The 12,855-nt window shown below is 41.1% G+C and overlaps 1 protein-coding gene across 2 annotated transcripts in view; it reads right to left on the reverse strand.

Moving 5' to 3' along the window:
* LOC101851712 overlaps positions 1–4,753 on the reverse strand; it is a gene marked incomplete in the record, with an annotated part of 6,010 nt that extends 1,257 nt beyond the window's left edge. Inside the window, 4 exon segments of one of the 2 annotated variants that reach the window (XM_035968365.1) lie at positions 1,598–1,838; positions 2,391–2,570; positions 3,015–3,171; positions 4,635–4,753. In XM_035968365.1, coding sequence (XP_035824258.1) covers positions 1,598–1,838; positions 2,391–2,570; positions 3,015–3,161 — 568 coding nt within the window. 2 annotated transcript variants of the gene reach the window in all.
* Between the last annotated feature and the right edge of the window lie 8,102 nt (positions 4,754–12,855).

A 12,855-nucleotide genomic window follows, 5' to 3' on the forward strand; every position in this document is an offset into this window, starting at 1 on the left:
TATCCTGAAGAAGGCTGCGAAAGGCATTGATAATGATGATGATTATGATGGTGATGGTGATGAGGATGATGATGAGGAGGAGGAGGAGGAGGAGGATGGAACAGTGAGATTCGTACATAATGAATATATTTTTACGTCTCACCGCATTTGCTATGTGCGTGCCAGACTGTATAATAATAATATATTTTGTAACGTTATTTTTTTGGTAAGTGTTTTATGGCGCTCGCAACTGCATTAGGTCATATTACGAGCGCGCGGGACACTACAAACTTTTCAGTTAGTAGGAAATTTTGAATTTTGCCTGGGTGGCGGCCGAAGCCTATTCTAATCAATTTTGGACCATCAAGGGATCTTTAACGTGTGCAACTTGCACTCGAGACTTCCGGGATTTTTCGCCCTTGTCCAAGAAGGCTAGGTGTAGATCTTATCTACCATAAGATCAGGGGTGTGGCTGAAAGACAGCAGTAAGGAGGAGCCAATAAGTAACAGTAGAAAGGCTGAAGAAGGAGTCAGGAACCCAGAAGAGGGGACTAAGAAGGTGAGGGGGTGAGGGCAGAAAGTGGAGATGAAAGCAGACGACAGAACATTGTTAGAGAGCAGGAAAGGATGCGAAATGAGAAAATGTTTCGGTCGCTATCCGGATTCGAACCCGGGACCTATTGAATGAAAGGCGCACACCTTAACCCCTAGGCCACGAAAGTCCCCTTACATTTGTCTAAGAAAACATCCAAAACTTTCTAATCGTCTGAACTGTTGTGTCTGGATAACTCGTGTACAGTAGGGATTCGACGTGGAGTCTGAGGTAGAATACAAGTACTGACCTGAACGAAATTCATAGTTTGAGTAGGGAATTTAGAAAAAGGGACTGATCTTTCATACCTGCACGTTTTGTTCACATCTGCTAGATTCGGGTGATAGGGTCAGGGTTAGAGTTAAGGGAAGGATTATAGAAAGGATTATGGGAAGGGTAAGAGCAGGAAAGGATTGAGGTGAACTTATGGGTACTGCAATGTTATGAATTTAACGTCTCTATAAACAGTGTAGGCTTAATTTAGAGGTGGAGTTGGGGGTGGGGGGAGTATGAATGTAGTTTGTCTTTCAGAGAACTTCGACACATGGACAGAGCGCTTTGGAAGCTCCCAATAAAGCCATATTTCAGAAACATCCTTTTGAAAATCGGGATGAAAGCAAGGTTTGAAAAGAAAATTATATTTTACAATAACCACGTGGTCTCCTATGATGACACTCGAGCTGCTAAACTGCGTCGAGAGCTCCTTAAAACATCAATCCAATGCCCCCCCTCCCCCCCTCCCCCCAAAAAAAAGACCAAAAAAAGACAAAACACAACAACAATTCAACAACAACAAACAAACCCACCCCAACCAAAAAACAAGCAAACAAACAAAACCTCCAAACCGAACCAATCCAAAAAAAAAAACAACCTGAGCTGCTCAGTCTACTCAGTTTGCCCATCAAGTGGTGTGTGGTTAGCCAAAAGAGCTAGGCCTAAGCACCATTGACAAATATTGTTCAGGAAACTTTTGTTCTGATTAAAGGGAGCATGTGCAGAGCTATGGCGATGGTCTGATGTAATTACCTCCATGGGGACAGGTGAAAAATGGACAGCAATCATCGTCATACGTCACACTTCTGTCCTCGCAGATGATGTCAGATGTGCCACACTTTTGACGTAGACAGTGGTCTTTTGATTGGCCGATCATACAGTTGCATGTCAGGCAAGGGTTCCCGTCTCCGTACGGAAACTCCTGATGTAGAGGATATTCTTCGTCATCCACAGAGCAGCCGAGCTGTTCACAACAACAGCCGTCTTCGGACCACTGGGAAAGTATTCAGAACCTTTATATTATCTTTTTGATATGAAAGTACGTTTGGGTTTTTCTTAATTAAGAATAATATACAAGGTTCGACAAAATTCAAATAAACCATCTAAAGTCTGTGCACTCGACCCAGTTATCGGAACAAAAGAAAGGGGAAAGGGGGGGGGGGTAGAGGACAAAGGTGATACGTCACAGGATTTATCACATGTGTGCATCCGAATAATTGCATGTGCTTTTTATTTTCAGAGTTAGAACGAAAAGACGAAAGTAATAATACTATTATAACAATAATTGCACGTATAACGGATATCTATGCTCTCTGTCACTTATTATTACCCTTGGTTATTACTATTAATACTCCCAGTAGAACTTGGACATCCGGAAACGTTCTCAATTTCCCGAGAAGCACACAATACAAACAGTCTTGTCTTGACTCCACGTAGTTTTGTTAATGTGTGTTGGGGGGCGGGGGAATGAAACGAATAATATAATGAAAGGTCCCCCCCCCAGTCATACCCTCGAAGATCAATAATATTTATCTTATTCAACAACCTGTAGACACCATTTCTCTTGAGAAAAGTCGTAGGGCACTGGGCACGTAGGGCCTTGACACCACGCCCCAAAGCTGTCGCACTTGCACGTCCGACAACGCTCAGTCCAGCGGGAGCCAAGGGCGTGTTCCCGCGTCATCTCGACAGAATTGAAGGAGTCAAGGTCTTGTGGATACAGGCCCTTAGTGATTAGATAGAGGTCATGAATAAATTGATGGTCTAATTAATGGTGTTGTTGTTGATGGTGGTGGTGGTTCAGGGTTCAGGGGGTGGGGTAGGGGTTGATGATGATGATGGTGATGATGATGATGACAATGATGAGAATGATTTTTTAATACTGTTTTCAATGCTAAAGTATATTTACGGCTCGAGTTGTTTTTTCTATTGTACAATAAGAATGATTATTATTATATATGTGGTGGTGGTGGTCCTAGTGGTTGCAGAGGCAAAATTGATGATGACAATCATCATTATCATCATCACCATCATCATCATCATCATCATCATCATCATCATCATCATCATCATCATCATCATCATCATCATCATCATCATCATCACCTCCACCACGACCATTAGATCTATCATAAAACCCAGTTCACCGAAACAGGGACTCATACCCTACCTGCACGACACACTTTCCGAAGCTGTACTCCCCTACACGTTGTCTGGACACAGGTCTAGTGGTCTCCTCCCCGTGGACACGCTCCCAAGAGATCAAGAGCAAGAGAAGGCTGGGCACAACCGTTATCCAGGAAGAGGTGGAAGCCATGGCCCTCAGACTGCAAGTTCACGTTTGTGGGTGTGAGAAGATGGTTATAATTAGAGGTCATGTCATTTTGAAAGATTGTAATGGATTGTTTTTCTTTCTCTATACACTTACCTTATACCCACGACATACATTCGTCTCTCACGGGTGTTTAAAGAGCGACTTTGGTGGATCCCCTCTCTCTCTCCCTCCCTGCCCCCCCTCTCTCTCTCTCTCTTTCTCTCTCTCTCTCTCTCTCTCTCTCTCTCTCTCTCTCTCTCTCTCTCTCTGTGTGTGTGTTGTTGTTTCTGTCTTTTTGCCTTACTCTTCCTCTACACTAGTTGACCGCTATTCTGTCGATGCACATCTCTTTACTCAAACTTTAAATTCATCTCAACACAAACCCGACCGGAAAGACATTGTGTAGTTCATTTAAGATAAGATAAGATAAGATAAGATAGTACTTTATTATCCCAGAGGGAAATTTTCCTTAGCTGTACAGGACCGTAAAAACACACGCAGGTATACATAAAAAAAATTTAATCATATATATTACTCTCATTAAAATTCAATATGAAAGTAGAAGTGAAGCTGACAAAATGTACATTCACATCAAAAGCATCATTCAACCACATGCAGGAATTTAAATACTAGACCTTTGGAGTTATATACAGATACATACTCTAAGAGTAACGCCCATCTATGCTCATTCTGACAAAAGCCTTAAGCTAGAAGGTAAAAAACTTCTCTTATATCTTTCTTTCTTTGTTTTTGGAAGTAGGTATCTGCCGCTGCATGATCTTACAATTTGTGTGGAAAAGGGGTATGATAGGTCGTTTATAATGCTTTTTATCTTTTTTTATACGTGTGGTGTTATACATTTCATCCATTCTTATAACATCATATTCAGAGATCTTGCTGGCTTTCTTAATGGTTCTGTCAGATTTTTCTTTATCTTTCACCTTACAAATCCCACCCCAGCAGCAAATACAAAATAATAGCACACTTTCAATCATAGAATGGTAAAAAAGGGACAAAATTTTATTGTCAACACGGAAACTTCTTTAATTTCCATAAAAGAAACATTCTTTGATTTACTTTTTTATGCTCAAGAGCAGCGTGGGGATGCCAGTCAAGTTTGTGGTCGATTGTGCTCTTGTGCATAAAAAAAGTAAATATCCCACCGTGACCTTACGCCAGATAGAACCACTTTAGACTGTTGTGTAGGTCACCCAAGTACAAATCACCCAAACAGTTTCTCTTAAAGTGTGGCTTTTTAAGACAATGGAACCCATAGTCGTCAGGCTAACATTTTATGTGAATTAGAGGGTAGATTATCTAATTAAAACAAATGTATAAAATGGTTTGGTATAAATTAAGTTTCACTTTGTTTTAAAACAAAGTGAAATCTCTGATTAATGGCACTAAAGACCCCAAAAATACTTTAAAAATAAGATAAGCCATATAATAATATGACAAATTTAAAACTATGCGTACGTTACCAATTTTAAGAACTCCGAGATTTACTGCCTGTGTATATATTTCTATCTCCGCCTTCCTCTAACAAAACAGCACACTAGTATAATCATCTCACCCTGCCTTCAACCAACCATCCTTAAATAGAGAGAGCATTAAGCCAATTTTGTGACAATTTGTACGGGCCAGCAGTGAAAGCGATTTTCTCGTCAGGATTGGATTGTTGCAGCTCGTTATGTCCAGCCAGCTGAAATACCTGACCTTTTCAACAAATATTTGGAGCTTTATCGCCCCCCGTTTATAATCTACTGTGTCCTGCATAGGATTCCACCGTAAAAAAACAACTAACATAAAACAAACAAACTTGGTAGATAGATAGACAGATAGACAAATGGATAGATAGATGGATAGATAAATAGATGGATAGATAGATAGATAGATAGATAGATAGATAGATAGATAGATAGATAGATAGATATATAGATAGATAGATAGATAGATAGATAGATAGATAAATAGATAGATAGAACCTCTTCGCCACTTGATAAACGCAGTGTTGTGGTCTGCTCCTTCAAGTTTTGCAAATACTCAAATTGAACCTTACCAAAATTTATGGCCGTGACAGCACGATCTCTTCGTATACCACAGTCAAAATCAACAATGCACAACATATTATCCACTCATGTGATGCGCCATTCATTCATTTAGACACTGTCTGGTACTTTATTGATTATTGTATTGTATGCGGTGGATTAAACACCCTTTCCAACACTGTAAGGGCATTCAATTTGCATGGCCCTGGACTTAAGGTACATCTCCGGTGGGGTCGGGGAAAGTAGTTGAAAAGTGGTGAAAACCCTTCAAACAACTCAAAGTTCAATTTGAACGCCCAACTGAGGATTCTTGCCAATGTATTACGCCCAATGTATTAAGCCGTGTAGTCCACCACGATACCAACTGAACTAAGCGTGTTGCCATATCAGCAAGAATCACCCCAGTAGGCAAATAGCGGGCAAGGAGGAAAAACAGTAAAAACAACTATGAATCAGGATATTTTGTTGCATTATAAGAGAAAAGTAAACAGACAGTGAGAAATAGACTTACAGCTTTTAGAACTTGTTTTCTGAAATACGGTGAGCTGTGTTCTTGGGAAGCTATATAGATCCATTCCAATTTGAATACAATAAAAATGGGGCGAAGAAGATGTTGTGCATGTTTTTACAGTCCAATACCGAAATACCTTGAAACACCTAAATTGTATACGAGAGTAGTCTGTTGATTTTTCCTCGGCGTTTGATATAATCAATCTCATTTTGTCATTGAAAACTTTTGAGACTAAGAGTCAGTTGTTATATTGCAGCATAGGTGTTGAATTTCTGAAGGGCAGACCACAACAATACCTACAGCAGAAACGCACAACATCTGAATCATCCTTAGTAACACTTTCGGTCTCCAGGGATGAGTTTGTCACCAGTTTTGTATACGATGTATACCAGCGACTTAAGAAGGAAAGTGAAATAACACACATAATGAAAGTCGCAAATGACCCAGCCATAATTTGACTAATATGCCACGATTGAAAAGAGAGTCTCAAAGAAATATCTGGGTTTTGTTTTGTTAATGGAACATTTCACATTCCCAAAATTAAAGGAAATAATGTTTAATTCTAGAAGAGAAAAATCCTTGTTCTTGAACAAATAACAATTGAAATCACGGATTCGTATTTATGTCGTGGTCTCACAATCAGTAACAAATTGACACGGCAAAATCAAGTTAATAATATTGTTGAAAAGGTAGACCACAGGCTGCACTTTTTAAGGAAGCATAGGTCTTTTAATGTGAAAACACACATCCTCCAAATAATCAATGCCTCCACGTTACTCAGTTTGATAAATGTTGGTATATCTTGCTACAGTAGTAAATTGGGGAAAGCAGCACATTGTAAAATACATTTGATTAGAAAAGCAGAAAAAACGTATTCTTTGGTAGAGACCTAAATTACGTTTGAATATGGGTGCAGTTCTAAAAAAAATAGGGAACCAATGTTACGTGAACATAGCCTCCCATTAAGATGGGGATTTTAATGATTATTTTCCCACAGTTAACGACTTACTTCTGTTTTCTGAGAAAGCAAGAACATTCAAGTATAGGAATAAATACGTACCAACAACAGTAACATAGTGCTGCAAATGAAACACACACATATGGAGAGAAAGAGAGAGAGAGAGAGAGAGAGAGAGAGAGAGAGAGAGAGAGAGAGAGAGAGAGAGAGAGAGAGAGAGAGAGAGAGAGGGAGAAAGGGAGAGAGAGAGGGGGGAGGACAGAGAGCGAGAAAGGGGGAAAGAGAGAGAAAGAGAGAGAAAGAGAGTGAAATAGAGAGAGAAAGGTTGTTTATGCCGGGGAGATAGTATCATTTCAGCATGTAAAATAATTTGTTATGTTCTGTCTTTCTCTGGGTATGCGTAAGTGCACATGAATGCAAAAACATTGCTGCATTTGTAAACAAACAAAGTAAATTTCGCCCTTTGAAATGAATTTGGACTGCCAAAGTCATTGTCATTGGCATAAACGGGGCTAATTGTACAAAACCTTGTCATAACCCTGTCGGGCTTAACTTGGAAGACGCATAATATGTGGTCTGGGTTTGCTATCACAATTCGATAGCAAATTATCACTATTTCATTCTTTACGTTCAAACAATAAAAGCGAGCCCCTTTCCTTTTATAGTTTTCAAACGGTAGAACAGTAAAATTAACAAGACCCTTACCATTTCACAGCAGCAACTGCCTTGAGAATTAAAGGGCAAACACTCATAATTTCCTCTTTCACCCGTAAATGGTGCTTTGCATTCTCTCCCTTTTTATCATCCCTATCACGTTTTATATTATTCTCGCCTGCGTACCCGTTCTATGAACGAAAAAATAATGTTTTCCAAACCAAAAATTAATGTTGCGATGTAAATAAAAATGTCAATACTGAAGTAATTTAAATAGTTATTTGATTATTAAAACAGGATGGTTCTATTCTATACCTGAAAAAAAAAAGAATTTTCAAAAGTGAAACTCACTTAAGACTGCTGTATGTCGTCCAAAACCTCCTGGTTTGACTGTTGGGTGCCAAGATGTGAACAGTATCTTTATCTCCAGTTCGGGACATGGCTACATACAGCATTCCGTGTGAAAATACTGTGCATGTGAGATCTAGGCCAACTGAACGAAGAGACTGTCCCTGAACTTCATTAATTGTAATGGCAAAACAAGGTCTGAGGGGAAATTGTTTTCGTTGGAATAGAAAAGGTAGTCCACTGTCTGTTGGTTGGAGTATAATTCGAGAAATCCAGTGTTTTTCATTCTTGTATGGTCCAGAAAAAAAATTTCAACCTCGACGACGTTTGGCATGGTTTGTGTTACAACACATCTTGTACCATTAATTAATTTTGCTGGGTTAAGAGAGCGGAGGACCATTACGGGCATACCAGTCTTTAATTTCAGGACATGGGGTGGAAGGTCAGCCAGTTTAATGGAGTTCAGGAATTCCACAAGAGAGTGGGTTGCATCGTCCTCGTTGAGTGCAGTATTTATGGACTGATAGACTTTGGGTGTAGACGACATCATGTCAATGAGTTTGTTGTTAATTTTGAGACTGTTTCATTTAAAGGAGCTAGTATGGCCATTTCTGACAGCCATTGCAAATTTTCCAAATTGTCTACGTAATCGGGAAAACTTGGTTAATCAGGTCAGCAATAGAAGTAGAAACTTTACCAAGTTCGAGAACGCTGATTATGTCTGGTTTAATAACTACTGATGTTCTTCCCTTTCCAATTTCCTATAATAATTTAGAGAATGAGGCTTCTTCAAAGTCACCATGTGAACACGCATGTTTGCTGTGAGGTTCAGTGTTTTCACATCTGGCCACAAATAGGACTTTTTGATGCATGCATTGACACTGTCGGCTCTCGTGCCAGATCTCACTACTGGCATAATCTGTCGAAAATATCCATCTAAGAGAACCGGAATGCCACCCATTCTATCTTTTGTGGAGTTAATATCTTGAAATGTCCTGTCCAGAGCTTAAAGGACGGCCTTGTTCAGCATAGGTGCTTCGTCAAATACTATGGCACTGCAGTCATTGGTGAGCCTTTCTAAGGATGTCCGCTTCTTGATAAAAAAATAATGGTGTGTCACATCTAGCTACATCTAAAGGTACTTTAAAGGTACTGTGTACAGTTCTACCCCCTGTAATGAGTGTTGCAGCTAATCCGCTGCTGACTGTTGTAATTGCAATTCTTTCTTCAGATCGAATTGTTGCCAATATGGTTTCTAGAAGGAATGTCTTCTCGCACTCGCCTGGGGCGTCAAAAAAATGTAATATTCCCTTTGCTTTATTCCGGACAGCTGTCATGAAAGTGTCAAATACATACTCCTGATCTGATGTTAACAGTGCATGGTTTCTCGATGCTCTTTGTCTTTGTTCTTCTGCATCGTAGGTGATTTCTCTGCGGTAGTCTTGCTCTACTCTCTCTGCAGCATCTCTTTGTGCAATCGGAAGTCCATATGAATCGAGACTTTGCCCACCCATTTGTAAAACACATTCTTCAAGCTGCACTAAAGCAATGTTGTCTGCTTCTCCTTGATTTATTAAGTTTCCATTTCCGTACAGAAAGTCCTCTGTCAAGCTTCGTTAATTCTGAACCCATAAGTGATTTAGTTTAGTATGGGGTATTAAGGCGCTCGCAACTGCATAAGGTTATATGAGCGCGCGAAACAAGTTGGTTTTTTCTCAACAGCTCACTGCTCGGCCTGATTCTTGTCAGTGTTTCTAATTAAAATTGCTAAAACCCTAAAAATCGAGTGTAAATAGATTTTAAATTTAAAACAACTTTCTAAAAAACACTTAAAAATTTCAAACTATCTATTTTATAACTTCCCATAAAGGCCTATGGCTTTCAAAAAATCTAAAATTCTTTTGGGAACAACGACGGAAAAATATCTTGCAATTTTGTGCATTTAAAGTATTTCCTTCGGGTCTCTCCGAAGTCTAGACATTCGGTTAAAATGTGTCTAATGGTAAAATCTGTGTCGCATCCGACACAGAACGGCGTCTCATCTCCATGAAGGAGGTATTTTTGTGTTAGGGCTGTGTGTCTGATGCGCAATTGAGTAAAATGACTTCGTCTCTTCTGGAGAGGGCCGAAGGATTTCTCGGTCCGAGTTTGGGTGTAATGTTGTGAAGTTTGTTATTTGTTTGTTTTTTTCCAATTGCTCTCCTACAGACTGGAGGTGTACTTTTTGACTTCATTTTAAAGTCAGTCTGTGGGAAAGTGTTCGTCGTTGACCCCAACAGAAGGGATAAGGATTTCTTCGCCAGGTGATATACCTCCTCGTTTCCCCGGATGCCCACATGGCTAGGTATCCATGCGAACACGATACTTTTCCCGGTTTCAGTCAAGAAGTGTATTTTTTGTTGTAGCCTAACTATTTTTGGGTATAGGAATGTGTAGTTTGAAAGTGAGGTGATGCAAGACAGAGAGCCAGAAAGGATAAGGAAAGGTTTGTTAGGAGAATTTTCTGCGGAGTCCAGTGCCATGTCAATGGCAGTGGCCTCTGAAGAAAAAATGGAGGCTTCGGGATGGAATCTCCTCTGGTGTGTACTGTTTGAGGATAGGGCTGCGGCGCCCACACCAGAGTCCTGTTTGGAGCCATCTGTGAAGATAAGCTGCGCACCGGGGTATTTTTCTGTACGTTTTTTTTTTTGTATTCTGCTTTAAATGTTTTGGTGTTTGTGTTTGCTTTGTCGTGTGAGGTCAGCTGTAAGTCTACTTTTGCCTTGGTGAGGTTCCACGGAGGGAGGTCGGAGAAAAGAAACTGTTGGATGTCTTGTTTGGAAAATTGTATATTTTTTGGGTCCTCAAGGACTCTGAGGCCGAAGGGTTTTGATGCGGTTTTCGTTGTTTTGGAATTTGTTTCTGGTTTCTGGGTTTGTTTAAAAAATGCAGTCGTGTGCTGGGCTCTCTGGTGTTTAGCTTTGTTTAATTGCGTATTGTAGTGAGAGTTGTGTGCGTCTGAGTCTGAGTGATGGTATGTTTGCCTCGGCACCGGAGAAGTGCGGAAAGCCCCCAGAGCGAGGCGGAATCCTTGGTTTTGCAATGGGTCTATCATTGTTAGGATGTGTGGTTTTGCCGATCCCTAGACTTGACAGCCGTAGTCAAGCCTGGATCGGACAAGGGAGATGTACACGTGGAGAAAGTGTTCTGAGTCCCCATCCAACTCCGGATGCGATTAAATTTTCAAAGCTCTCAACGCTTTCTGGCACCTCACACGAAGGTGTTTGATGTGTGGAATGAATGTGAGATTTTTGTCGAATATAACGCTGAGGAAACGAGCCTGGTCCTGGACGGGAATAATTTCCCCGTATAGTGTCAAATCCGGCTGCAGTACACGTCTGCCTGATCGGCAGAAGTGTACTGCAACCGTCTTTGACGGGGAAAATTTGAAACCGTTATTGTTTGCCCATCCAAGTTTGTGCATAGTTTCCATAGATCTTAGTTGAGGGTCTTTCGAAAGGCAGCATATGAAGAAGTCGTCTACGTAGAACGAGCTGTCTATGATATTTTGGAGGGTTTCTACGATGGAATCGATTTTGATTTCATATAGGAGAGGAGAAAGGATGCTCCCCTGGGAGACACATTCCTCCTGTTGGTGGGGATCCGAATAGGAGGATCCGACACGAACCTGGAAGGAACAGTTCTTCAGGAAATTGCAAAAGAAGGCTGAGAGGTGACCGCGTATGCCGAGAGCGTGCAGGCCTCTGAGAATGACATACTTCCAGGTTGTGTCGAAGGCTTTTTCTAGGTCGTAAAAGATGGCGATTATGTGGCCTCCTTCGGCAAACGTCTCGCGTACAAGGTCTCCAGGCGGACCAGGTGATCCAGAGTGGATCGAGTTTTCCCGAATCCGCACTGGAGACCGCTCAGCGAGCCCGTCGTCTCCAGAAACCACATAAGTCGCCTGTGGATCGTTTTTTTCTATAAATTGGCACATACAGTTCATTTGTGCTATTGGTCTGTAATTGGATGGGTGTGTGTGGTCTTTGTTTGGTTTGGATATTGGAATGACTGGCAAGGCGCCATGACTCCGGAAAGGAGTGCGACCGCCACATGTCGTTGTATATGGGGGTGAAAGGAAACAATTTTAGAGAAGAAAATGTTTCGGTCGCTACCCGGATTCGAACCCGTGACCTTTGAATGAGAGGCGAACACCTTAATATCTAGGCTACGAGAGCCCCCAATTTATTGTTTATAGCAAATAACGTTGACAGTTAAAATCGATGTTTTCTTAGAATGGTGCTTACGGTGCTTCTTTGTCGAGCATTGGATCTTTTTATAAGTAAAGTAATTAACCCCCCCCCCCCGGTTAGTGCCACTGACCTGTAGTGTCTTTAGGCCATTCCCAAAGGGGGGGGGGGCATTTCTCGTTCTTATGCACGGCAGAATTGTAAATGGGATGATTCAACAGCGTCATGCTCATAACTGTGCCTGAACTACAACAGGGAACTGCTGCTTTTCTTTCCTAATCCTTACTATCGTCATTTTCCTCTACTTCTTTTGTATGTTTGTTACACTCTTGTGACCCGCTATTTCCGGGGTGCCTTGAAAGTCGAAACAGACTTGGTGTTGTTGAAGCTAGAGAGGTGAGCAGAGTAAGCCCGATTCCCTGTTAAGACTTCTCTGTTGACATCCACCCCTTAGCGCTCATATGACCTTATGAAGCTGCGAGCGCCGAAAAGCGTCTACTAAATAAAAATAATAAAGTAATTTTGGCTTCTTTTTTTTCTTCTTTTTGGTCAGTGCTTTATGGCGCTCCTGCAAAAATGTCATATGAGCGCGCGGTACACATTAATCATTATAAGGAAATTTTGAATTTTGCCCGGATGGCGGCCGAAGCTTAATCTTATAGATTTTTGACCATCAAGGGATCTTTAACGTGCGCACTTTGCACACGGGACCGCCAAGATTTTTCGCCTTTGTCCGAGAAGGCTGGGTGAAGATCTTTCCTGCCAGAAGATCAGGGGTTTGGCTGAAAGACAGGAGTAAGAAGGGGCCAAGGAGTAGCAGTAGAAAGGCTGCAGAAAGAGTCAGGTGCCAGAGGAAGGAGCAAAGGAGGTGAGGGGGTGGGGGCAGAAAGTGGAGACTAAAGCAGACGACAGAACAGGAAAGAATGTTGTGGAAAGCTGTGTGATTTTC

This window comes from Aplysia californica, unplaced genomic scaffold (assembly GCF_000002075.1).
Source record: "Aplysia californica isolate F4 #8 unplaced genomic scaffold, AplCal3.0 scaffold00054, whole genome shotgun sequence".
In the NCBI taxonomy this organism is placed as follows: domain Eukaryota; kingdom Metazoa; phylum Mollusca; class Gastropoda; order Aplysiida; family Aplysiidae; genus Aplysia; species Aplysia californica.